The 25,875-nt window shown below is 45.5% G+C and overlaps 1 protein-coding gene across 1 annotated transcript in view; it reads right to left on the reverse strand.

Annotated features, from left to right (window-relative positions):
* CASTOR1 (cytosolic arginine sensor for mTORC1 subunit 1) overlaps nt 1-24,456 on the reverse strand; it is a 407,094-nt gene extending 382,638 nt beyond the window's left edge. The window contains exon 1 of the mRNA XM_069619303.1: nt 24,008-24,456. Within this exon, the coding sequence (XP_069475404.1) occupies nt 24,008-24,120 (113 nt within the window). The 5' untranslated portion in view covers nt 24,121-24,456. The remainder of the gene's footprint in view (nt 1-24,007) is intronic.
* Nucleotides 24,457-25,875: the final 1,419 nt, after the last annotated feature.

Below are 25,875 nucleotides of genomic sequence, written 5' to 3' on the forward strand. Positions count from 1 at the left end.
GAGTGCATGAATCGTGATTACGGCAAAAGTATAAGGAGTGGCAGGTCGGTTCTAGGTCCATTGGAAAGCTGAGATGCTAAGCTTTCAGAGGAAAGTTAAATTTTGTTCCTATCCCAAACGGTTCCAGAGATACGGACGACTAAATAAAGGTAGTTTTTCGGATTTAAAGTAAACTCAAAATGACAGGTGACAGCTTGCAGCTTCAGAATTGACAGGTGACAGTTGTGCAGCTTTACAAATGACAGATGACACGATTTCTAGGAGGCTGTTCTACTTAGTTAAAATAATCGAATCCAAACTATTTTAACCTAAGAGATTGGTTCTGCACAGTTCTGCTAGGTACTCACAATATAAATTTGAAATAGGCCTCGCCACGGATCTGGTCAGGTTGTGGACTGAACTCCGGTTCTGGTCTCGGCACTTCAGTGATCTGGGTCAGCTCTCTGGTTCTGCTGACAGCGGTCTGGGTCACTCTGGATCTCTGGTTTGGTCTGTCCGGATACAGCGGTCTCTGCACGGCTCCTGGATCTCTGCACTGGTCCTGGCAAAAGTTCTTGGCAAGGGATTCAAGCAGCTCGCCCGGCTGTGAGTAGCTTGCAATGATTTGAGGCCTGCTGCAGAGAACTCAGCTTGTGGTTTTAGGCCTCTGATTTAGGTTCTAAAGTATAAGTTCTAGGTTCTGGAGTATGTAGCTGGAGTCAGTCTGGAACTGGTATCTTCTGGATGTTGTGTGGTCCGGCAAAACGCTCCGCAGCAACTGGATTTGAATCTTTCTACCTGTCCCAGCAGTCTCTTTTTATGTGTTTTGAAAATGGGTGTGTGCCTGGGCCTAGCTAAGCCTGCCCCTCTCTACTTGTCATTGGCCCAATTGTCCCCTCTCCCATGATTGGGGGAAGGAAATGTGAGTCAGAGTGATGCTGTAGGTTTTATGGGTCATAGGATCCTCCCCTGGTCAGTTTGCCCATAAATCTATATTTGATTCAAATACATCCTTCCCAGATATGCAATTTGTTGAAATTACATGTGCACATTATATATTCCTTATGGTCCATGCTTGACCGCCTTTGATCTTCCTGGGGGCTTGCATTCAAAAATGACAACATTTTGTGCTTTTTAACTCGTTTTGCAGTATCGGACATTTACCCAAATTTACACACATGTGCGCAAGGAGTATGGACATTAATTGATGAAGTGTCAGATTTTTAACATGCAGACATTTGGAGTGAGACCCTATTTTCCGCTAGCAACCCCCCAGAATACACCACAGGGTACTAACGCATCTCAAAATGTTCACAGAAAAATCACAAAAATAATGATATTACTTATATAATTCTGACAAGTCCGCACTTTGAGTTATCTATCTTTTTAAAATTATGCCCTGGTCAAAAAGGGGTGTGGCTTCCCACATCACAGGGTGAAATAACTGGTTTATCCACTTCCCCCAAGCTCAGCTGCTAGCAGAGGCACTGCCCCTCCCAGTTTCCCCTAAGAGGAAGCCACTTTACGGCCCCCCAATATAACATTTGCCTGAGTCCAGAACAGGCCTTTGTTCAACTCCCTGTAGTTCCCCAGCTGCTCCACCCCTAATCTAATCAACAGGGCCATGTGACCTCAGGATGCAGCCAGGCCTGGCAGCCAGGCCTGGGAACACAGCTGTTGATCCAGTATCAACTCCTGTCGGGGGTAGTTGTCAGGCAGAATTCAGTTTCATTAAGCCAGGTTTCAGCTAAATGTCACTTTTTGTTCCCAGTTTTCTACATTCAAATCAAACTGACAATTTTTACATATACATTAAATAATTACTTCCTTCAAGTCATTTCAGAATATAGTTTTACATTGTATCCACCTCTTAGCAAGTCTTTCCTTGGTCTGGTTTTGTTTCATTTGTTCAGTTTTACACAAAAGTCTGGTGGTTTTGAAACGCCGGCTTTCTGATAGTGGTGAGTACTGGTAATGCAACCATTTTTGGGATTAAGAAAATTAATTCCCCACAAAAAGGTTGTATCTTTGGAGTGGTCTCGTGCCAACTGCGCAGTTCTCCTATTCTGGCGTGAATGTGGGTGGCGATAGCTCATCCCCACATCCACCCAGTCTATTGATTTAGTTTGTTCTGGGATAGAATAATGGGCGGCGACAGCTCATCCCCACATCTACCCAGTCTATTGATTCAACATGGGTCAAAACCCATGACATACTGTAAAGTCTAAGAACTTATCTCTTGTTGTGTAGCCTTGCCTGCTCTCAGTTGAGACCCGTCTTGGTTACCTTTCAGAGTTGCTAAAGCTTTGCCCCTCACAAACCTCCCAGCTTGTGGCCCTATTTTTTACAAACATTTCTAAAAACATTATGCAAGACATTTTACCTACCTGCAAAGAAGATCTTCAGCTCCCCTAGACATTGTGCAATTCTTCCCTGTGACTCTGTGATTTATCTTTTCTTCAGGAAAGGATTAAACTTATTTGACATGGGAAGGTTTCAAAACGTACTTACCCGTTTGTGAATTATTTGTTGACATTTGTTTTATTCCTCTCTTCTATCTTTTACACCAAACTCAGTATTGCTCTAAATGTACAAGTGATAAATCAATGCCCAGTGTCCTAGCTATTTAAGGTCACCTGAGGGTGTAGGAAGTGTCTGTGTGCCATCCCCAATGGTTATCATCCGATTTAGAGAAAGAGCGTGGTTTGAAGTGTATTATAAATGTTGCATGTATTGCTCCCTTCTGAAGAAGGCTTATCCAACAGATGTGAAATAAATGAATAATTGTTTTATCAAGAAACCTTGAGTCTACATTTTTATTTGAATAACTACTACTGTGAAACTCACAACATTATTGCTCACAATGAACCCTCTTGAGATAAGCCTGGCTGCCCAGCCCCACTACCAACCTGTGGGGTTCAGACTCATACCAAAGGTTGGGTCCCTATTGCCAAGAGGTCAAGGTGATTGTAGTGCACCCAAAGTGTACTGCATACAATCGTTCCCAACACTGGTGGCAGGCAGTGAGGATCTATTGTAGAGTTGTTACATAGAGTGTTTGCTTTACTTTTGTTCAGCTAAAAACCTTCACAAGGCTAAGCTCCACTAGAATACTAATTGTAACGTGTCCAATATGGATAACTTCAAGCAGGAAGCCCTGGTCATTCTAACAGTAGAACAACTGAAAGATGTGTAGGATCAGGAAAATCTCTGTTAAAGGAAAGAAAAATGAATTGATTACAAGGTTGCTAGATCACCAAAAGGTTGATTAGTAGGCCTGTAACTCCTACTGATTCCGAAAATGTGGAAATTGATAATGAGGATGATAATTCAGAGTCTAACTCTAATGTCCTAGACGAGCCAGAGGATGGAGAGGAGTCCCAGGATAGGAACCCCTCTATGCCTCAGCCTGCCCCTTTGCCTCATCCTCTGTCCACTGGGACCCCACAAGGTCCTTCACTGAATCCAGAATATGTGTCTCTTGAAAAAATGAGACTTATTGGAATTCAAAAGAATACAGGCTGAAGCTGAAGCCAAACGTCAGGACAACAAACTCAGGGAATTGGAAATGCAACATGCTCTTTAAATGAAAAGATTGTCTCTTGAAAATGTTTCCCTCCCAGAGTCCTCTGGGTCTTCCAGTCCAAAGAGGCCTTGCCTGCCCAAAGAAGCAGCGAGTATGTATGATGCAAAACTTGATATTTCGGATTGGTTGAGTGCTTTTGAATACAATCACGGGATTCAGGATCTCACAGGGAATCAGTTGATTCCTTGGCTTTTGTCTAGGCTCCCCCAGGTTGCAACTGGCGCTGTAATGGAGGTGGGGGGGGGGGACTTGAAAGAACTGAGTATGAGAATGTAAAGCTGGCTTTGATAGCCAGATTTTGGAAAACTCCTTCCCAGTACCTTAAGAGGTTTAGGACCCTGAAAAAGACGGATGGTACCCCTTGGGCTACATGGAAAAGTGAATGTTTGAAAAAACCTAGATGGATGGGTTAAGGATTACATAGTTGCGACCTTTGAAGGAGTGAGAAATCTGGTTTTGTTGGAATCTATTTTTGATGCCTGCTCTCCTGAGCTGAGACAGCATTTGGCAGACTCAAAGGAGATTGATCCCAAGAAGCTAGCAAAGGCTGCCGACTTGTGGGTTGCCAACAGGGATACTCACAAGGATTCTGGGGCCACTCACAAAAAGGATGAGGGGAAGCAACACAAGAAAGATGACAAAGAGAATTCTAAATCCAAACACCCAAAAGAGGGCCACAAACATAAGACAGGTAAACCACATGGGAATCCAGGTCAGTCTAGTGAAACCTCAGGTGCCAAACCAGAGGGAGGTCAGCAGAGGGGATCCCAGATGCAAGGTTAAACCTTCAGGGGTCCACACTGCCTCTTTAGCCTTCATCTATTGGCTGAAGACCCCATTGGAGTCTCAGCCGGTGTTTCTTTAGTGTCCCTGGGTCTGTGGGAACAGAAGAATGTAGATGTGTATAACTCTATTCCAGATAACACAAGATTATTACAAGGACAGTGTACTTGTTAATGGACATTAGACCCCTGCCATTAGAGACACTGGAGCCAGCATCACAGTAGTGGCTGAAACCTTTTTCAAACCCGAGGATGTTGCTAAGGCACCCAAAGGTCCCACTAAACTTGCTGGAGGCACTCTCCAAATGGTTCCAATACTAGCAGCTCTCATCCAGTGCAACAATATGACTGTAAGAATACCAGTCAGTGTACAGAATGAGGTGCCTGGGGGAGTCCTGTTGGGGAATGACTTAAAAGCTCTTGGAATTGTATCAAGCACCCCAGGCCTCCCAGTAAAAGGAAGCAGGAGCAGACTAGGAAGGCCAGAGAGCTCACTTTAGATGACTCTCCATGGGTTGTTGCAGAGGTACCTATAACAACCAGTCGACGGTAAGAACACACATCTAATTCTAGGAAGAAAGAGACAAAGGGAAAACCCAAGGTCTCAGGAAAAAAGAAAAGTATCACCCCTGTGCACAAAACAAGAACATCCCGGAGAGGATAGTCCAAGGTTACACCTGTGACCCCTCCACCAGCTGAGGCTGAGTGGGAGGACCAACCAGAGGATGGTGAAACAGTTACTGGTGAAACAGAAGTGGAAGAAGATCTTCCATCTGTTGGAGATCTGGATCCTAAAGACCACCCTGAGCTGCAGACTTTGCTTGCAGAAGGTGGCCCCTGTAGGCCAGGCTTCAGCAGAAGTCAAAGAGAGTGTCTTACTCTTGACGGACTTCGCCAACAGGCAGCTTCTCAGCTAGAAGGGCAAGAGCCAGGGAAGCACAGGCTGTACTGCGATGATGGCCTCCTTTACAGTGAAACTATAGAGTCTACCCCAGGGGACTACAGAAGACTTTTAGTGCCTCAGAAGGTGAGACCTCAGTTTCTACAGTTAGCCCATGAGATTCCTTTAGCTGGTCACTTAAGTTTTACGAAGACCAAGGAAAGGAGTGCTCTATTTCTACTGGCCTAAGATGGGGCCTGATGTGGATACATTCTGTAGAAGCTGTCACACTTGTCAGACGTCTAACAAGAGAGGAGCCAAGAAGGTGGCACCTTGGTGCCTCTCCCAGTGGTGGGAGTACCTTTTGAGAGTGTAGGGATTGACATTGTTGGCCCCTTAGACCCTACTACATCTTCAGGCAACCTATTTATATTGGTTGTGGCAAACCATGCTCCCAGGTATCCTGAAGCTATACCTATGAGAACTGTAACTGCTCAAGCAGTGGCTAAGGCCCTCCTTGGTATTTCTACCAGGGTAGGGTTTCCCCAAGAAGGTTATCTTAGACAGGGGGGCCATTTTATGTCCCACTACATGCAAGCCATGGGGAAAAACTGGATTGACCTACAAGTTCTCAACAGCCTACCATCTTCAAACCAACAGGTTGGCGGAGAGGTGTAATAGAACTATTAAGAGCATGATAGGTGCTTTAGAAGAACCCCTCAGAAGAAAATGGGACCTTCTACTGCCATGCCTTCTCTTTGCTTAGAGCTTCTATATGATTATCCGGTTAGAGGTTCACTGGCCCTAATCAAGGAAGGGTTGGAGAGTGTTCCTTCACTCAAGCCAGTGAGAGTCACTGACTTGGTGTTAGGTCTCCGAAGGAGACTGAGACACACAATGACAGAAACTTCAGATAACTTGAAAGCAGGTCAGGCTCCGTTTAAACAGTGGCATGACCAGAAGGCCATCATGGTTGAGTTTACTCAAGACAGCTAGTTCTAGTTATGGTACCTACAAGGCAGAGGGCCTTACAGGACAAATAGATTGGATCCTGCAAGTTTGTGGCCAAACTTGGAGAGGTCAATTATCTGGTGTACTTGGCCAACCCCAAGGAGGCCCCCGGGGTCTTCACACCAACTACCTAAAGGCATATGTATCCAGACCAGAAATGGGAGCTTTGCTCTTAGCATCTGATCAAGAGGAGAAGGAGAGGGAGCCTCTACCTGACCTTCTCAGGGGACAGCATTTAGAAGGAAAAATAGAAGGTGTTAATCTCTCTTGTGATCTGCCTTTTGACCAACAGGAGGAGTGCAAGGTTCTGTTAAATCAATTTGCTTCCCTGTTTTCACTGACACCAGGCTTGACCCCTTGGGGCCAGCATGATATTCTCATTGGTGACTGTCTACCTGTCAAAAGCAGGGGGTTCAGAATGTCAGACCATGTAAGAACCCACATAAAGGAAGAGGTCAATAAGATGCTTGATCTTGGGGTAATAGAGCCATGTACAAGTCCACGTGATAGTCCTGTTGTATTTGTGCCAAAGGCAGGATCCCAGGAGTTGAGATTCTGTGTGGACTACAGAGCTCTTAATGCAGTCACCACAACTGATGCCAATCCTTTACCTAGGACAGATGAGCTGGTGGATAAACTTGGTTCAGCCAAGTACCTCAGTACATTTTACCTAACCTCGGGCTATTGGCAAATAGCTATGACAGACCATGCCAAGGAGAAAACTGCATTTTCAACGCCAGGGGACCTCTACCAGTTTAGGGTAATGCCTTCTGACTAAAGAATGCACCTGCTACATTCCAAAGGATGGTAAATCATGTTCTGAATGGGATTTAGGACTTCTGCATGGCATACTTTGATGGCATTGCAGTGTTCAGCCCTACTTGGAAAGAGCATATTGACCACTAAGGCTATGTATTGCAGGCTCTTGAGCAGGCCCATCTGACCATAAAGGCAGGCAAATGTCAAATTGGTCAAATTAATGTGGTCTACCTTGGACATGAGGTGGGAGGAGGTGAAAACAGGCCATTGCCTGGCAAAGTACAAGCTGTACAAGACTGGGCCACCCCTGTTAGGTAAGATTTCCACAGAGCTGGTAAATCTTCCTTTCCTGGTTTAAACCCAGAACGTTTTGCTTTTCTAGTCGGATATTTTCTATTAAGGCCTCAGTGAGTGGGAACCTTTTTCCACACTCAACTAATCTTTAACTCTTTTTATGGGTGTCATTTTAAAGACTCTCCATAGTGTCTTTTTAAAATGATCATGTTTAACAACTTATTGGCAATAAGTGCCTGTTTTTGCTCGGTTGCCCTTAGGGCTCCCCATTTACCTTTCTTGTGCTAACCTTGAGTGAACTACAGTTCCCAGGGGCAGAAAGGATCTTTGGATCCCTTTTATTTATTTTATTTTTTATTTGTGTTTACCAAAAATATTTGGTTTTACAAAGTGAGTTCAAAGTCAGTGTTTTCTTTTCATAGTCACTAACAATTCCATGTTAATGTTCTTATCAGTAGACTACTTGTTGTTTTGCTGCTTCAATTAGTGCTAAGGCTGTTTGCAGGGTTTTTGCGGTGGCCATTGACCATGAAGTTTGACGCTTAGCAAAACGTGGCCACCAGGCCTCTTCCTCACGAATAGCTGAACTCTCTAGAATGGGAGACAAATAGATCTGGCTGGTTTTTCCTAGCTCCGAGCATGAGGTCAATAGATGACGTACTGATTCGACCTCGTCGTCTTTTTTTACAAAGCCCGTCGATGTTAGTACTTGAGATCTCTTACGTATGTCGCTTTGTTTCATTGGGAGTGTCAGCAAGCCGGTTAAGAGTTTGTTCCTTCCTGCTTTTTCCAAGGTGGTGATCCAGTCGAGTTCCTCTAGTTTTTCTTTTTTTTTTTTTACTCTAAAGGGATTTGTAATCAGATCTTCCTCTGTGCAGCATATGGAAGTGAGAAGGTTTCTTTGTTTGGATGCCCAAGTTGTCAGCATTTTGGAGCCTCCCTCCTTGATTTCTGTGTTTATCAGTTTGTAAAGGTGTGGAGCATCCGGTAATAGGATTTTGCGGTACAGTGACAAGACACTGTTTTCCGTTATTGCCTTTAAGGAGATGAGACCTAGCTCTCTCCTAATTGCCGGTAAATCAGTTGATTTTGGAAGGGACATCACAGATCTCCAAAAGAAACCTTCAATGTTTTGCCATATTGTTTCAGGGATCATTGGCATTGCCTCAGTGCCATAGATCAGACATGGTAGCTTTGTAAAACTTGATTACCGGGAGCAAGGAAAAACAGCCAAACTAATTATCCAGCATTCTGGCCTGTGTCGTCAAAGTGCGAGTCTTGGACCAAATGAGTCTTTGCATGCTCACTTCCGAGTGCATGTTGTCCATTACACAGATATTTGAATTTGGTCACTGTTTCTAGCTGGATGTTTTCGAGTAGCCAGGAGGGTGGGTTTACTCTTCCCCTTGCTCTCAAAAGGTCGACCTTTGTTTTCTTTTTGTTGATTTCTAACTTGTTACATCCGATATAGTCCGACAGGTTAGCTAGGTGTCGTTTCAGGCCAATCAGGGTCTGGTCCAGCAGAGTAATGTCGTCCGCATACAGTATTCTGCTGACCGAGACAACCCCTAGTTTCGGAGGGAACGCTCTCACGGAGGCGGATAAATCTTTATAGTCCCCTATAAAGGCTATGAAGAGTGCCGGCGTTAGCGGGCCTCCCTGCTTAACGCCTCTCCTTGTCGGAATTTCATCCGATAGGGTCCCATTTCTATTTAGCTTCACTCTCATTGATGTTCCATAATGGAGGGCTTTTATCGGCTCCAGGGTGTTTTTCGGGCAATTTCCAGACTGTAGCTTGGTCCACAGCAAGGATCTGTCGACTTTGTCGAATGCCTGTGTGAGGTCTATGAACGCTAAGTGCACCCTAGATGTCCCCTCATGAGTTTTGCTTTTCAGGATACTCAAGATCATGATTTTTAATGTAGTCCGAGTTTTTCAGAAAACCGGCCTGAAAGCGGTCGTGGGTGGGTGCAGTCTTTGCCCAAGCATGGAATTTCAGGAGAAGGAGCGTGCTGAACAGTTTCCGGATGGTGTCGAGGAGGGAGATTGGTCAGTAGTTTTGCGGATCGTCCCCGTCGGCCTTCTTGAATATTGGCGCCACCACAGATGTTATCCACGACTTCGGAAGTGATTTTATAGGGGTGCCTTTTCTGAATATCATGCTGATAAGGGTAGACCACTCTACCGGGAAGCTTTAGAGGTCGATATTAGCGATTCCATCCGGTCCCGGTACTTGTGAGGATTTGAGCTTCCGAATCGCTGTTTGAATATCCTCTTTGTTGGAGAGGTCACCCCACAGGGCATTCTTGTTGAAGGAGAACTCGGGCATGGCGTTTTGGGTCTCGCAGAAGAGCGTCCTGAAATGGGCTATCCACAGGGTCGGATTGGCCCCTCTGCCTTTTCGTCCCTGGGCAGTGGGGGACAGTTTCTGGCCATGCCTGGGCCGGTTTGAAAAAAAAAAAAAGAAAAAAAAAAAAAGAATTTTGCCGAATTATTATTATTTTTTATTTTTTTCAAAAAGCCTTTCATCCTTCTTAGGTCAATAAATGAGTACCAACACAGGTTGGGTGGTATTGTATTCATATTTGTTCTATAAAGAAGAGCTTAAGCGTAAGTGCTATACAATAACATTATCATTTGGCCTTGGACGTCTGCTTGGATTCACAGTAATTTAGTGTACTTAAGTACAATGCTATTTGATGCCACTTCCCGTTTTGTCAAGGGGCGAAAGGTCGTGTTTCATCACTTGCCAGGATGTCACTTTGGGGTCGGGGGGTCAAATGACGGTGATGTCAGAGGTCAAGGGTTGTGAGGGGAGGGGTGGGCCACTTTTTTGAGGCGAGGGGTGGGCCACTTTTTTTGGGTGACCAGGCCCTTTTCTTGTCCCAGTCCGACCCTAGCTATCCAGGTTGCTTCGCACACACAGTTCGCCTGGGATGGTTCAGTGTGAGCCCCGATGATTTAATTAGTGTCCAGAAATCTTTGGTATTCTTTTCCGCCAGTGTCCTCAACATCGCTTCAGCGTCTCTTTGATAGAGGGCAATACTGTGATTCTTTAACCATGATTTGTATAGTTTAGTTTCACTTTTGAGCTCAAGTTGGTCTGTAAATGACTGGGTGTGGTTAGCCTTTCGCTTTATGCGTCTTAACTGGGCTCGTTTTGCTACCAATAACTTGTTATATTGGTGAATACTTGGGCTGCTTTGGTTAGGTTTTTTTCTGGTCTTTGCCTTATACAGTTCAGTAGAGGTTGATAATCTGATTCAGGAGGATCGTTCGGTTCGTTACGATCCAGCATTCGTTGGTATTTGAGCGTTAAAGCTTTGATGCTGCTGGCTGTGAGCTTTAGGCGATTTCCTTGGCAGTTGATTTCGGTCGCAAGTGAAGGGGGTGGGGCTGCTCTGTTAGGGGCGTCCCAGGTTGCTTTCAGCAGGTTGTGATTGCTTGCTGTCAAGAACTGAAGAGTTGAATCCTGCAGGAGTGAAGCTGGCCCACCTAGCCCCCAAAGCCTGCCTGCTCAACAATCCTTTTACATAAAACTATTGGCCAGGCAAACCCAAGGGGAAAGGGGAATGGATAAACAAACAAACACAGGAACTCTTGCTTCAGACACTTCTGTTGGTCTTCACAGTAACGTCTCTGGTATTTAGCAATAGAGAACCTACAAATGAAAAGGCAATCTTTTTAATATTAAGCTAACTCTCAATATCTATTCTAAAAAACGTATTACTCTGTTCCCATTACCTGAAGCCTATGCTTAATAGCTAATAGGCTATTCCTTCTGTCTTTTTCTCATAAACAGGAGATTTCTGTAATTGTCTTTTCTTGACCCAACTTTAAATGTTATTCCAAGGGAGGACTTCTTGTACACTTTGTTTCTTCACTGACGTCTTATTCCTTGCTATTAATATTGTTCTGGAAATAATACCCAAATAATTACTATATTATCTTTTCTGTTAACAACTTCCTCATATAAGAAAGGTTTTAATATATAATACCTGGTGTGGATCTTGCTGAAGATAATTTTCACCAATGAAGTCTGCAGAGATTTAGTTTGTGAATAATCATTCAATATCAAAAATCTGAAAAGTTTTTCAAGTCACATGTGCGAAGCGTGACGAAGATTCAAAATGTTCAGCCAGCAATCCAAAAGATGGCCGCGCCACATACACGAAGAAAATCCCAAAATGGCTGCGACGTACGACGCTATTCCAAAATGGCCGCGACGTTCAAGCGACGCAGTAGGGTCCTTTTCTCTTAAGCGCGCGGTCAAAAATAAACAATACGCGCGCACAATAGCTACAGTCTAGCGCTCGTAATATAAAAGGTTAGTATTGTTAAAAGATAGGTTAGCAATTAAACAACCAAGCAAAAATTAATTTAATTGACTAATCCAAATTTTCTCGAGTAAGATGTTAAACTGGAACTTAAAAAAATAAAATCTATACATTAAACTGATCCAATTGTTCAGATATAGTTCCAATAACAAAAATAAAGAGTTCTTTGGTTTTTTTAAGAAACAACACTGAAACTTTCAGAATTTCACTTAGCTTCGTCTTGAACTTGAAAAATCTGCCACTCAGGCAACCAAAGTTTCTTGGAATCTTCTTTCTTCTGTAATCTTCTCTCACTATAACTAGGAACTACTAATTTAAATTCTGAGAGGGATTTATACTAAAAAATAAGAACTTAACTATATTGTAGTGAAAACTATAACCTAATTCACTGGAGAAAACTAAAGCATGACCTACTCTGGTGAAAACTTTAATGAAAGGCAGTTGATAATTATTGGAAACATTCTAAATGACATCACAATGAGCCTGCTATAAACTACACCAATCACTGCTGTGAAAGTGTTCCACCATCTTGGCTTGGGGAATTTTCATCTTTCTAAATGAAAGTTAGTTAAGGGAAAAAAAAATATAACTAAAAACAGGAATTCTCTAAACAGAATCTTTTTAATATTTAAACCACCTTCTCTTTCCTACTTTCCTGAAATAATATTTACAACACTCTTTTCTCATAGGAATCTTGCCAATGTGAGGTACAGAATGTGAAAACCTGACACTTGCAGCCGTTTTTATGACTTCGAAAGAGGTAAAAAGCTTCATCAAGCTGTCTGATGCAAAGATGTAGTCTACTGTTGTGCTTGAAGAATATCTTTCCCATTTTGGGTAGCGATCTTGGGTAGGGAAAGCCTGGCTGATGTTATGGCAGCCTCGAGCGTTCATTAGCTCTTGCCAGCGAGCTCCTCTTATTTCAGTTGGTGTTTTTGCTTGCCGCTTCTTGTCTGAAAGTGCGGGGCACCTAGCGTTTAAATCCCCACAGATTATGATGTTCACCACGTCTGTTTCTGCATATAGGGCGACAAGCTCTTTACTGATGGATTTTAAGAACTGCTGGTCCGATGATGTTTGGGGATTCCAGTACACAATAATAATTAATACTGGAGTTGGCCTAATACAGTTTGTCTCCTGGTCGAGAATATTCCAGGTGGTCAACACTACCAGATAGTTCAGAGAGACGGTGATTGATCTTAGAATTGGGATCCCGCAACCTGAGCAGACAGCCTGTAGCAGACCTGCGAAGGACGGCCTAGTCCGCTTTTTTTGCCAGAGAGATTTCTATGCTGAAGCCATCTAAACACGGTTTTTCCGTTAGCCTGTTTCCTGGAAAGCTAAAATATTAAAGTTGCTCAAGTTGACGTCGCCCTTTTTCATCAAGTGTTGATATCCTCGGGGGTTCCATGAACCCATTTACAACGTGGTGGTAGACTGGTCGGCGTGCTTTATTAGCCCAGATGGTCGAGGATCATTGCTATGGGTCGCGGATTGCTATTTCTTGGCATATTGCGGGAGAGTCTTTGGCAGCCAAGCCCAAAGTGGTTTCATTGGTGAAGGTTGAGAAGCTTTTGGAGGGCATTTTAGGAGAGTTAGCCGAGTTGGAACCTTGTAGACCCCGAACTTGCGTTTAAGATGCATCTGGTTCCTAATGGGGAACTTGCGTCGTAAAAATCTGATTGGATTGCAGATGCGAATTTGAGATCTCGGGTGTCTTATTTCTGGGTCTTGAAGCGTTGTTGTGTTCGTTTATCGCTGCCCTTGTAGATCGCCTGTTTTCCTATGATTTGGCCTCAGATGGTTTCTTCGTGGGGTGAGGCATTCTGTTGGCTTTATATATATCTTCAGTTTTAGATCGGTAGTGGCAGGTCTCCTGCGTTGGGTGCAACCTCCGACGTGGAGGAATTGTTTTGTGTCTGTCGGTAGCCAACTCCAACAGGTGGAATCCCTGATCTGACAGCTCCTCCACTGGTTCTTTAATGGAAGAGGGCAGGGCGGATGCTTTGATGTGGATGTAGGCCTTCGCAATGGTGCCTCTGTGATATGGTTCCACCCTCATGTAGTCCTCGGAGTTCAGTCTTTTTAAGGCAGTTCTTTTACTGAAGATTTTCCTCACTGATCTTCTATTTAAAATTATGTTCTCGTGATTCCGATGAGATTGTTCTAATTTGAAAGTTATTGTTGGGACGAGGTGCCTCCTTCTGATTGGGCTGCCTCGCCGGTCACGTCCCTTCTGTGTTTGTGCAACACGATCTACTGGTGGCAGGTAGCGATCGGGCCTTGTTGAGGTATAAGGGCGTGGATGGGCCTGGTTGGAAGACTGCTCCGTTGTTTTATTAGGTAAACTTTTGAGCTTTCTGCCCACTCAGTGTGTTCTACGGTCGGATGAGCTTGGAGATTTAATTTTCGGGGAAAGGTAAGCTCTATGGTTTCGCACAACCCGTCGGCTTCTCGGGGTGATAGTTGATTCACAGTCGGACCTCATATCGCTCACTAAAGTTGCTGGTTTTTCTTTATCTCAAGAGATTTGTAGAACCAACTTAATGGGATTGAGGTTTCCTGGTCTTTTTGGCACTTCATCAGTGACAAAATGTAGATGTTGCAAAATGTTCATGGATGATTTATACGCCAGGAAGTCCTCAACTGTAATGGAGATTTCTGAGGAGAGGGACTCTTTCCTTCAGGGTTTACATCTTTTTCCTGTGCTCTCAACGCTGCCTGTAGTTTTTTATTGGCCGAGGATTCCTTTGCTAGTGCCACTGTTTTTGCAGTGCAAAAAGTTGGTGTAGAGGCCTTTTTTTCCTCGTGCTGGGTTAGATACTTAGAGTAGGCCTTGGTTTTTGGAGATCGCATTTGTCTTATCCGTTTGTTCATTAGGTGCTGGGTCTGCGATGGTGCTTGAGCCTGATAATGCTTTCTTCCTAGTTGCCTTGACAGGACATTTCCTCAAGAGGATTTTCCTGGAAGAAAAAAAAATAAATAAATAATAAAAAAAAAAAAAAATACTACGGCAGAGCGGCATTTCTTTCAGGAATATGGACATTCTGGGGGTTAAATATGCTGAAGCTATCCGGGATTGGGTCCCTTCTTTCTTCGGGGAGAGATTTTTCTGTTCGGTTTGAGTACTTTTGGAGGTCGGAGCCTATTTGCGTTTTCAGTTGTACTGGTGACACACTGGTTATCAATTGACCGGCCAGGGTTGTCACCTCCGTTTGCTTAATAGTTAATTTTATTGCTGAGGGCAATGGTGTTTTGCTCCGTCGCTTGGATGAACCCTTCTAAATATATCAATTTGGTATGCATCATCGCTGCAATTGTGTTATAGCCTCATACAATTTACAGAAGGGGGCCAGCGCAATGGTAATAGCTGACATGATCATGGTCGTGTCCGGTTTCTTTGACGGGTGTGATGGAAGATGCTCACTTTGGCTCTGTCACCTCATTGGTGTGTGCAGCGTAGGGTCGAGGGTCATTGCCCTTACTGGTGAATGGTGTTTTGAAGTGTTGCGATTGCTGCGTCAAGGTGGAGGCGGGTTTAAGCACAAGTTTTTTTGTGGCATTAGGCTTTGTGGTCTGCAGCTGCCACTTGGCTTCTGTGGATCAGCCGCTTTTAGTGGCAGGCCTGCGCCAACCATGGTTGGGCCGGATGGTTCTTCAATTGAGGATTCTGGCACTGCAGCTTTTTGTTTAGGTGAAAGGGGTTTCATCGGGTGCAACTCCGGAAAAGGAGGACTTGAGAGAATCGGCATAGGTACAGAGTTTGTTGCTTGGAGAGTGTCATTTGGGGACATTGCTGTGCACTGTATGTGCTCCTCTGCATTCATGGTTCGGGTGTTGGAATGATTTGTGCCCAGGATTATGTTTTGTGGGCTGCATTGTGCCATAGCTCTTTTAGGAGAGCTTTTTTTGATTGCACGCGGATTGTGGCCAGATGGCCTCTTTCGGCGTGCCGGATTTCCGAATTTTTTTGGCCAGCAAAGGATCCTCAATTGCCTCTAAAATGTCAGCATCAGAGTTCCTCAAGGAGATCATGCTTGCCTTTCCTGTCTTTTTTTGGGAAAAAAATCTTTCAAAGAGTTGCATTGTGCTGTTTTTAAAAACTTTTTTTCAGTGTCTTTGCTTGACTTTCTTAATTTCGACCTGCCTCGATGGGCCGGCTTTTTCTTTTTTTTTCCTTTTCTACTTTCTCTGGTGGAAGAGCGAGTTTGTGATATATCCGGTGACTGATTTTCACTTGACTGTGGCTTTATGCCATTGCGGATTTCATCGACCTGCTTAGGTGTTGATACAGGAGGTTCTTTGTTTGTCGAGCCTCCAGCTGGTCCGCCTATTACCAGCAGTGAATCATGTTCAATGATCGTGCTCGATTCAAGGACACAGCCGTTTCTCTGTGCCCTCTGGTGGAGATCTTCAACTCCCACCCCTTCCTCTCGAGGCAGTCCGTGATTGAGGGCTGCAGTCGCCGCCTGCATTTCGGCAAGGAGAGACGTGTCCCCGCGATCCGGAGCTCCAGAATGCAGAGAGCTAGTGAGTCGCGGGGCGGTTGGGGGGAATTGGGGAAGGCCACTGGATTTGCATGCCCACTTATGCTCATTAGGCTGAGACTGCTCCCGTGCTGGGCGGTCCACCTCATAGGTTCTCGTATAAGCGCCTACCCTTTCTGCCTGGGCAACCCTTTCCTTCATGAGCCCTCTTGCTGCCATGGTTGGGGCCGCGCCGACGGCACAGGGTGACTGTCGGACTGACCCAGCGCCAGTTTCCTCCTCAGCCGATCCTGGTATAGGCTTTCAGTTCGGGTCCAAGCCCGGGTCCGGGGGGCTGATCGCCAAAGCTGTGAGCTCCTTCATTTGCGGCAAGATTAGCGCCAGGGTGTAGGTGGCGGGCAAGGCAGGCTCTAGCCGTTCCGAGGACACAACTTCATTCGGTGTCATGGTGTGCGCAGGATGATGTCTCCAGAAGCTTGCGGCGCGGATTGCAGGCGGCCTCTGATGGTTTGTTGGCCTGCCGGGGAATCTTTCTGTGCAAATGGAGCCTTTGAGCTCTGAAGACACTGTTTTTCACCGTCAGCCTCCATTATAGATTTCGATAGGGAGCTGGTCGCAGATGGAGTCAGCATCCAGCAGTCCTGACAAGGACTGCAAAGACTGCTCCTACCTCAGCGACAAGCGACAACATTTTGTTAGGTGAAACCAGCACACCCCCACCTTCTGTGGAGTGCTGGGGAGATACAATGTATCCCCTTTCACATTAAAACTAACAATTCTGTTACAGTGACAAGCTTACCTTTAATGGCTGGTGGCAGTGATACCTTTTACTAATTTGGTGAACCTTACCCACGGGCTGTGATCACAGCTGCAGTAAAGGCACCTAAGGGTGCTCATTTTACCAAAATGGCCCGTCTTCTTTTTCTGCCATTTTAGTGTTTGTTGTTTCTTGTTTCTTCCCCCGACATCCAGGGTGGGAAATTCCTTCGTGTCATTTTTGTCTTCGGCGGGAGTCCCCTGGACACCCCGCCCAGGCTCCAGTCAGTCTGTAAGCACAGGAAGTGAGGGAGGAGTCCAAAACTTCCCCATCCTTTGTCTTACGCCTTGCTTCAACTGGGACAAATCCTATTGGGGGGCTGGCTGTCCCGATTGGACAACCAGACACCCCTTTCTTGTAAAATGCAGAGGTTGTGCTGTAGTTCCTGATAAATACAGGAAACCTGGAAGCTGAAGTCATGTCGACCACTGGAACTTAAACCAAAGAGGATAACCAAGGAAAAGTGGAGACTATTTCCAGCGACCGGAGAGCCTGATGTGTAACCCGAGCCTGCTGCAGCCCTTCCTTCCAATCGACCTGGGGTCTCCGAAAACAACTCGAACCCAGAGCCTGGTGAGACCCACTAGACTCAAGAAGTCCTGCATTTTGAGCCATCCCACGGGTTGCTGAGACCTTGCGTTCTTGCAGTAACCCAATACCCTGGGACCTCCAGCCACTGTGTGGTGCACGGTCTTCCGAATTCCGAATCTCGCTGAAACTTGCTGAGGAACTGTGTTGGCTTGGGTATCTACTTACCTTAAGCCTTTTGGGATTTCTGTGTAGTCCTGGGGTGTGATTGGGAGGTCCCTCATCCAGTGCACCCAGTCCCACTGCTAGAATCCTACTGGGGTGTCTTCTGGGGTGTCTTCTGTGAAGCCCCTGGACCCTCTTCTAACTCTAAAAGTAAAGTACTCACCTGTTTGCCCAGTTTTCCTAAGGAACTCTTTTGCTACTAAAGAACTTATTCTAACACTGCTTGTTGGTCACTAGTCCTAGTGACCCCCCCCCCTTCTGCCACTGAGAACACTCGTGCTCCAGGAATAAGGGAAAGACTTTGAAGGGATTGGGACTTCTGCCTAGAAAAGGAATCGAGTGTTTTACTTACTTGTAAAGAGTTGGTTGGTAACTGTAATTCTAAGAGTGAACAGTTACAAAAGTTCTTACTGATCTTGAATGTGTGATGCACTATTCTTAAAAGTATGGATAACATCTTTTCTTCCTTAGCCACTGTTTTGCCAGTCTAATAGAAAGTAGATGTGAAGGTATTTTACTCTCCTGTGATTAGGTTGTGCCTCTTGTTTCACCAGATTATTCCTGTAGGGTAATTGTATGAGTGTCCTCCAACTGTTGGTATCACCAGGTTAGTCCCGTTAGGATAACTGCATGAGTGTCCCCCAACTGGGTCTTGCTTCCCCTGACTTGCTGCTAGCCTGTCCTTAATAAGTCTACATTACATTGTTGCCTACCTAGAAAAACTATTCAGTAAAGCGCGACATTGGGTTTTACTTTCCCCTTCATTGTGAAGTTAAAGTACGTGGGTTTTTACTTTGTGTTAGCTGTGTGCCATCCAAACAAGTTACCAGAGTTATTGCTTACCTCAATCTGGGGTTCCTGGATTTCAAAAGCATCTGTAATTGTATATTACTGCCTCAGGTTTTACTCAACTGGTATAACTGTGTTGTGACAAAAGTAGTTATAGGTTTTTACTGCACCTAGGATAAGTGTTTCACTATTCACCAAAAGTATATTGTCCAGTTGACGGTTTATGTGATTTGGTCCAAAGGTTGCTGTGCAACTGGAAGGGCCTACTGCCCTTGTATTACTGAATGTAATCTGAAAGTAACCATTGGTCTTTTACTCCCAAATAATAGGCTTGACCTATACTAAATGTGTATAACAAGATTTTGACTTCCCTAGAACTACCGTTAGGTGTTCCAAATAAGGTTTATACTTGGGTCTGTGTGCTTTCAAGTATAGTGTTGTGTTTTTTTACTGTGATTTCTTATAATGTTTTAGTACTTACTTACCCCTAGATTTATCTGGGCCTACCTGTATTTAAATAAATCCTTTATTTTTTACAATACATAGTGTTTCAGTGTTTCCTTGGATCATTTGTATTACAATTTCACTTGTACTGTGTCTACTGCCCTCACTCCCTCCTAAAATAAGCCTGGTTACTCAGTCTACACTACCCTATACTCAGGTGGTACAGCCTTATACTAAGAGTGGAGTCTTGTACTGCCTCAGTTGATTGGTTTTACTAAGCCATTAGATGAAATTCAGAAAAACTGTCCTAACAACCCCCACTACTCAAACCCAGCCAGGTGAGAGCCTTTTTACGTCTCAATGGTTACTATAGGAACTTCATTGAGAACTATGGGTCTATAGCTTCTCCCTGGAATGTGATCTCCTCACCCAAATTCCCAAGAAGGTCTGGTGGAATGAGGAGTGCACTAAGGCATTTGAAGGGCTTAAAGCCATTTGTCAAGCTCCAGTCTTAAGAGCTCCTGACTACAACCAATCCTTTATTGTACAAACTGATGCTTCAAATACAGGGATAGGCGCAGTTCTGAGTCAGCTGGATGAGAAAGGCAGGGAACACCCCATCTGCTTCATCAGTAGGAAAATGAAGGATCGAGAAACAGGTGGGCAACCATAGAATGTGAATGCTTTGCCATTGTGTAGTCTTTGAAGAAGTTTATACCATACTTGTATGAGTCTACTTTAGTAATTCAAACAGACCACCAACCCTTGAGATGGTTAATGCAGATGAAGGAGGAGAATCCTAAATTGTTATGATGGTCTATCAGCCTTCAGGGGTTTGCTTTTACTATAGAACATAGGTCAAGATGTAATCACCAAAATGCTGATGGTCTCTCCAGAAAGTATGACAGACTGGAGTAAGGAGATTCATCCAGGAGTGGATTAAATCCTCCTGTGCCTTAGTCTGGGGCGGAGGAGTGTTAGGGAGAATTCTCAGAAATGTGCCAATTCCCTTCTACCTTAGAGACCCCCAGCTCTTTTGCTGGACTGAAGGACTTTTAATTTCTAACCTGGAGAGAGTGAGCCCTTTCTTTCACTCTCTCATGTATTTATATTGTGATTTGTTTGACCCTGTGTTTCATTTTAATTTTGGAGTCTGTCTTTTACATTGTGACACACAACACCTTCAGTGCAGGGGCACAGGGAAGTCTCTTAGATTTCCCAAAAGGTTATAATACCTTCTCTTGGTGAAACTACTGTTTCCAACAGCAGTGAAGTCAAATTAACTTCACTTACATGTTGTAACTTTCTAGACCCAGCACACACTATCTTACCATAGGTTGCTGGTGTGGTTACTTAGTATCCCCTTTGTCTAGTTTCTCATGTAACATTTTGATGTTACCCTTTCTACAATTAATGGCTGGTGGCAGTGGTTTACTTTTTACTACCATTGTGAGTTTTTAAAGCGGGCTGGGTTCGCAGCTGCAGTAAAGCACCCATGGCTGCCAATTTTGTCAAAATGGCCCGGTCTTCTTTTTTCGCCATTTCTTGTTGGAAAGGTCCTTCTTGAGATTTACTCTGCGCCCCAAACCAGGTTTGGTACCTTTGTTCGTTTTGTCTTTGGCAGATTCACAAGTGAAGCCCGCCTCTGGCTCCAGTATGTCTGGCAGGGGCAGGAAGTGGGGAAGGTGCCCAAAACTCCCTGTGCTTAATCCCCTTGGTTACAGGAATGCACGCAAACGGTATTTGGCAGGCTAGCTCTCCGGCAAGGACAGCCACCCTGCTGTGTGACTGACAGATAGGCTGGAATGAATGGGAGAAACCTGCATAAAAGGCAAGGCTTTTTGGCTTGGAAGGCAGAGTCGCCCACTGGACGAAGGAATCTGAAGAACTTGGAAGAGACGCCTGCCTCAACTCCTGGACCGTTGGTTTGCCCAGAGAAGTCCTGCTGCTGCGCTGAAGCTCTGAATTTGCCTCAACTGGAGAAGCCATGCAAGGACGACTTCTCCCCTTGAGTTGGTGGGACCAATCAACTCCAAAGTAAGCCCGTCTGGACATCCTCTCGGAGCTGCCTGTACTTCCACTGCTACTGGAACCAAAGTGCCAGGGAGAGGAACACCAGATTGTGTGTGTTGCTTTTAAGTCGGACCCGAGGGCCAGGAAGATCCTCCTGACTTCCCTAAAGCAGGACTGACTAAGCCTCAGCCACCTCAATAGGGTGCTGGACCCCAGACACAAGTAAAGTCCAGAGTGGTATCCGAGAAACAGAGTGTTGCTATTTGCTGTCAAACGTGGGGAGCTGATGTCCTCAGACATCATCCCTCTTGTCCCCACGACTGAGGCTCAGGAACAACAGGATCTGCAGAGCTGTACAGGAACAGAAGGCAGCTGGAACCATTTATTCTAACCAGAGGTACTGTAAAGTCTAAGAACTTATCTCTTGTTGTGTAGCCTTGCTTGCTCTCAGTTGAGACCTGTTTTGTGTTCCATTTTCTACAAACATTTCCAAAACCATTGTGAAAGACGTTTTACCTACCTGCAAAGAAGATCTTCAGCTCCCCTAGACATTGTGCAATTAACATTGGCTGTCCTGGCTCCCTGAGAGACTCTTCTTCCCTGTGACTTTGTGCTTTATCTTTTCCTCAGGAAAGGGTTAAACTTATTTGACATGGGCAGGTTTCAAAAAGTACTTACCTGTTTGTGAATTATTTGTTAACCTTTGTTTTATTCCTCTCTTCTATCTTATACACCAAACTCAGTATTGCTCTAAACGTCCCAGTGATAAATCAATGTCCACAGTGCCCTAGCTATTTAAGTCACCCGAGGGTATAGGAAGTGTCTGTGTGCCATCCCCAATGGGTATCATCTGATTTAGAGAAACTAAGAGTGTGTTTTGAAGTGTATTATAAGTATTACATATATAGCTCCCTTCTGAAGAAGGCTTATACAACTGACTTTGAAATAAATTAATTATTGTTTTATCAAGAAACCTTGAGTACAAGTGTTTATTTGAATAACTGCTGCTGTGAAACTCTGTCACAACATTACTGTTCACAATGACCCTTGAGATGCGCGTGGCTGCTCAGCCACACTACCAACCTGTGTAGTTCAGACTCATACCAAAGGTTGGGTCCCTATTGCCAGGAGGTCAAGGTAATTGTAGTGCACCCAAAGGGCACTGCATACAATTTTTCCTAACAGGAATCATTTGTCACTGATTTCAATTCGGACTACAGCTCTAGATCTGCCTAAAAAAAATAAGACACAGATGTTCAGCTCATTTTTAATCCAGCCACAATTCTGACAAGCAATTATCCCAATGGAAGAGCTTTTTCTCTAGATGTGTACTCACCAAAATGGTGGTTCGTTTACTTCTTCAGGACGCAAAAGAATCAAGCCCTTAGCAACTAACCAAGCATTGTGTCCCCTTTCTTCACATCCTCTAAAGTCTTAACCAATTTCTGAAAAGGGCAATATTGTTCTACGACAGTAACATTCAACAACTAGTGTAGTCATCCTACACCAGTTGTTAAGAGGTTCGTATCTCCTCCCAGCAATTGGCTCTCCATTCGAACCCTTATTTCACTTGACCCTGCCAGTATGGATTATCCTGCCTCTATCCCCTTATGCTATTCTTCTTTCCCAACCAAGTAGACTGGACTACCAACATCCCTTCCATTCTCCTGCACTCAAAATTAGCCCCATCTGTTTCTGACCACCCCTTGATTCCCACAAGTCAACTTTCAACCACCTTGACACACACCATGCCTTCCACGGTCCACCCAAGACCATCACTTACTCACCATTAGCTAGGCTTGGCGCTTCACCTACTCCCCAGGGATCGAAACAGGAATTCAAGAAGCAGGAGCCATTAGTAGCTCTTTGTGCTGGGATATTCCCCTCACCAGGAGTTATGCATCGCGACCTCGAAGCTATTAAAAGTACAGCCTCAAGAAAGTTTTTTCCGACGATGGTGCAAGTTGGTTACTTTACAAATATGAGCAGCACACAAACTAACAACAACACAGAGATTGAAAAATTGTACATTTTGTAACTTAGTGCTCAGTGCATATGGCTCACGATGCTTCAAACGGAGAATTTTCTGAAAGCACTTTTATTCAAACTCCCAGACAGAGGTAACGTCAGCTAGATAGTTTTATGCAGCAAAAGGTGGGATGAGGAGCCACTGTTTCTCCTGGGAGCTTTTGGTGTCCAGCTAACCTGGCCCTTCTAAGCTACCCCAAGAGCTAAATAGCTCTCAGCAATTTCGATCCCTGCTCAAATGATTTACCTTTCTACCACTAGACATGCCTCTAACCCTTTATTCAACAAAATCCAAGCCTTACATCCACCCGTACAAGACTTGCCTTTTATGTTTTATTTGGTGGTGCTTACATGCCACCTATAAGCTGAAACTATTGCACTGCGGTACACGTAGAAGGGAGATGAGTGACCTGTGGGGAGGGACAACGAGTTTGTAGGTGTTTTTTGGTCATGCTAATCCCTATAGCATTCATGCAGCTATGTGCCACTCGCCACCCACAATACGTCCTCCTGGGATCGCTTTCTGCTAGCTGTATCACCCAGAAATATCAAACAATAGCCTGGCCGTGTTCATGCTTAGCCGCCCGGGAGTTAGTGGCTTAAATGCAGCTTTAAATGCACTGCTGGTGCAATAAACATTTCTTAACCAAGTATGCCTTTCGGTCACCTGATTTATATCGGTTGTGTGCAATTAAGTTCTATTAAAAATAACATTGACAAAAGGTAACACTTTGTCCTGCATAGGGGTATTAGGTAAGTATGTGCATGCCACTGCCTGCCATATGCCCAGATAATCACACCAATTGCAGCAGTTGTTGCCATTTTATGCGCACAGATGGTAACATTGTGGTAGTGTCTGGCAAATGCATAGCCCGTGCCTACACAAGCCAAATAAGTTGCCATTGCAAATACGAGTTTCTTTATTGGCCGTCCCCCACTACTTATTTGGACTCCCGGGCCGTCCTCCTCTCTCCGTCTACTACCCACTCCCCCCCCTCTACTACCCAGATCCCTCCCCAACTCCTTTCTTGCTCCCCACTTCCAGTACCTGGTTCTCTGGGGCAGCAGCAGTAGCTTGATGAGCGGGTGAGTGCAGCGCCAAAGGCCGGACTTACGAAGGCTCAGCACCCGGACACGGTGCTCCAGCAACTGCAGTTCCATCACGAAAGGAGGGGGGCTGCGGGGGGCGCCAGCTGTGCTGCCCCCAGGAGGCCGCTCCACTGCGCTCAGAGAAGCAGTGGCTCACCGGATCCTAAAGTCAAAGTTCTCAATTATGAGGCAACAAAGAGGGCTCCTCCACACCAAAAAATACACTCCAGCCGCCCTCTCGCTGCTTTCAGGTCTCATGTCCCGAGCCTCGCTGCTGGCAACAGCGTGACGCAGGCCACGCCCACAGACGGCGCGGCCGGCGAGAGAGGCCTTGCCTCCCAGGGAGAGCCGCCAAGGGCGGGGCACGGCCTCATTCTGTGAGCGGAAGCGTGCTCTGTGGAAGGGCGGGGGTCCATGTCACATAGGGCGGGATTTAGAGGGGCACGGTCTAAACGTAACCTCTGATCAGAGGAACGGAACGTACTCTGATTCGTCATCAGGATAAGGGCGGGACTGCACGCCTGTAATGGAGTGGTGGTGGCGACGTGTACTCTGTCGTCAGAGGGCGTGGTTTGAATGTGTGTCCTCATAGAGGTAGGGTGCAAGATAATAAATATGTGAGTCTGGTGGGGTTTGTGCCAGGTCTGAGGACCTACAATTGCTTTTATGCCTTCTTTTTCGCTCCATTTGTTTCATGGGGGGCTGCTATGGACCTCCAGCAGGCCCCAGGGTGCTATGGGGCATCAGCACCTTAGAAGCCTAGTGACTCTGGGAGTTAGGGCTGGCTATGGGCATCCAGTAGGCCCCCAAACTGCTATGGGGCATCAGAACCGTAGAGGGATGCTGGGGACATCCGGTCTTTAGCGGGGGCAGGGTGAGCCGTACCCATGACCATGTGAACCTCTACCACTGTACTGTGGCACGAGGGTCCCAAGGCATCATGGCCTGCGGGCCTGTGCTCACATGGTGTGGGCCTGCAGGCCTAATTGAGAGAGGGACCAGTCATTCCTCTTTTGGAGTCTGCAGTCGTTCTGTTGCACACATTCCCTTAAAGGGGCAACACACTTTGGAGGGTCATACACCACCATTTCCTTGATTTTTTAAATGAAAGATATTGCTGTTATTTACTTTCTCCTAATCCCAACTCCAATGCAATCGAATGGGACCATTTTATTCTCCCGCTTTTTGCGAGAAAATCTACCTACCTAGGTGCTGCACAATGTTGGCATGTATGTGGTTGACTGACTCAGGCTGGGCATCCTTGCTGTACTTTACTCTCCCGTCATGAAAGAGAACCGCATTTTACATGTGCAAAAGGTTTTCATGCAGGCGTAGAAGAAATGGATTCCTGTGGTATCCGCCACAGATTATCACCTGCCAATGAGCAGGTGGGTTCCATAGGAATCCATTTGTAAACACTGCCTGTTATGTGGGACTCTCCCAATTTGTATTTCCCTTTTAAGACCCAAGCTAGTAAAGGGAGCTCCTGCATGCAGGTGCCTCAAAATGGCTGCAGACTCCAACTATGGAACTGCTGTCTCGGTCTCTCATTTCGGGCCTGCAGGCCCACACCGTGTGATCACGGTCCTGCAGGTCCTGCTGGTCTGGGTCCCCCGGATCAGCCTGGTGCCCTAGGCCCATCCAGGCCACCCCTCATCCCGGATGCTCCCGACATCCATGGTGCCACCAGCACCCAGTCCGTGTCCCCATGGCCAAACAAGCTCCCGCCCTGCAATAACTTAAGTTCAGGTGATCCCTGCAATCTACCAAGGTGCTGGCACCCCCAGCACTGGTGAGGCCGGCCGTGTGCCCACCACCGGCCCTCCA

This window comes from Ambystoma mexicanum, chromosome 10 (genome assembly GCF_040938575.1).
Source record: "Ambystoma mexicanum isolate Mex_15411 chromosome 10, UKY_AmexF1_1, whole genome shotgun sequence".
NCBI classification, from domain to species: Eukaryota; Metazoa; Chordata; class Amphibia; order Caudata; family Ambystomatidae; genus Ambystoma; species Ambystoma mexicanum.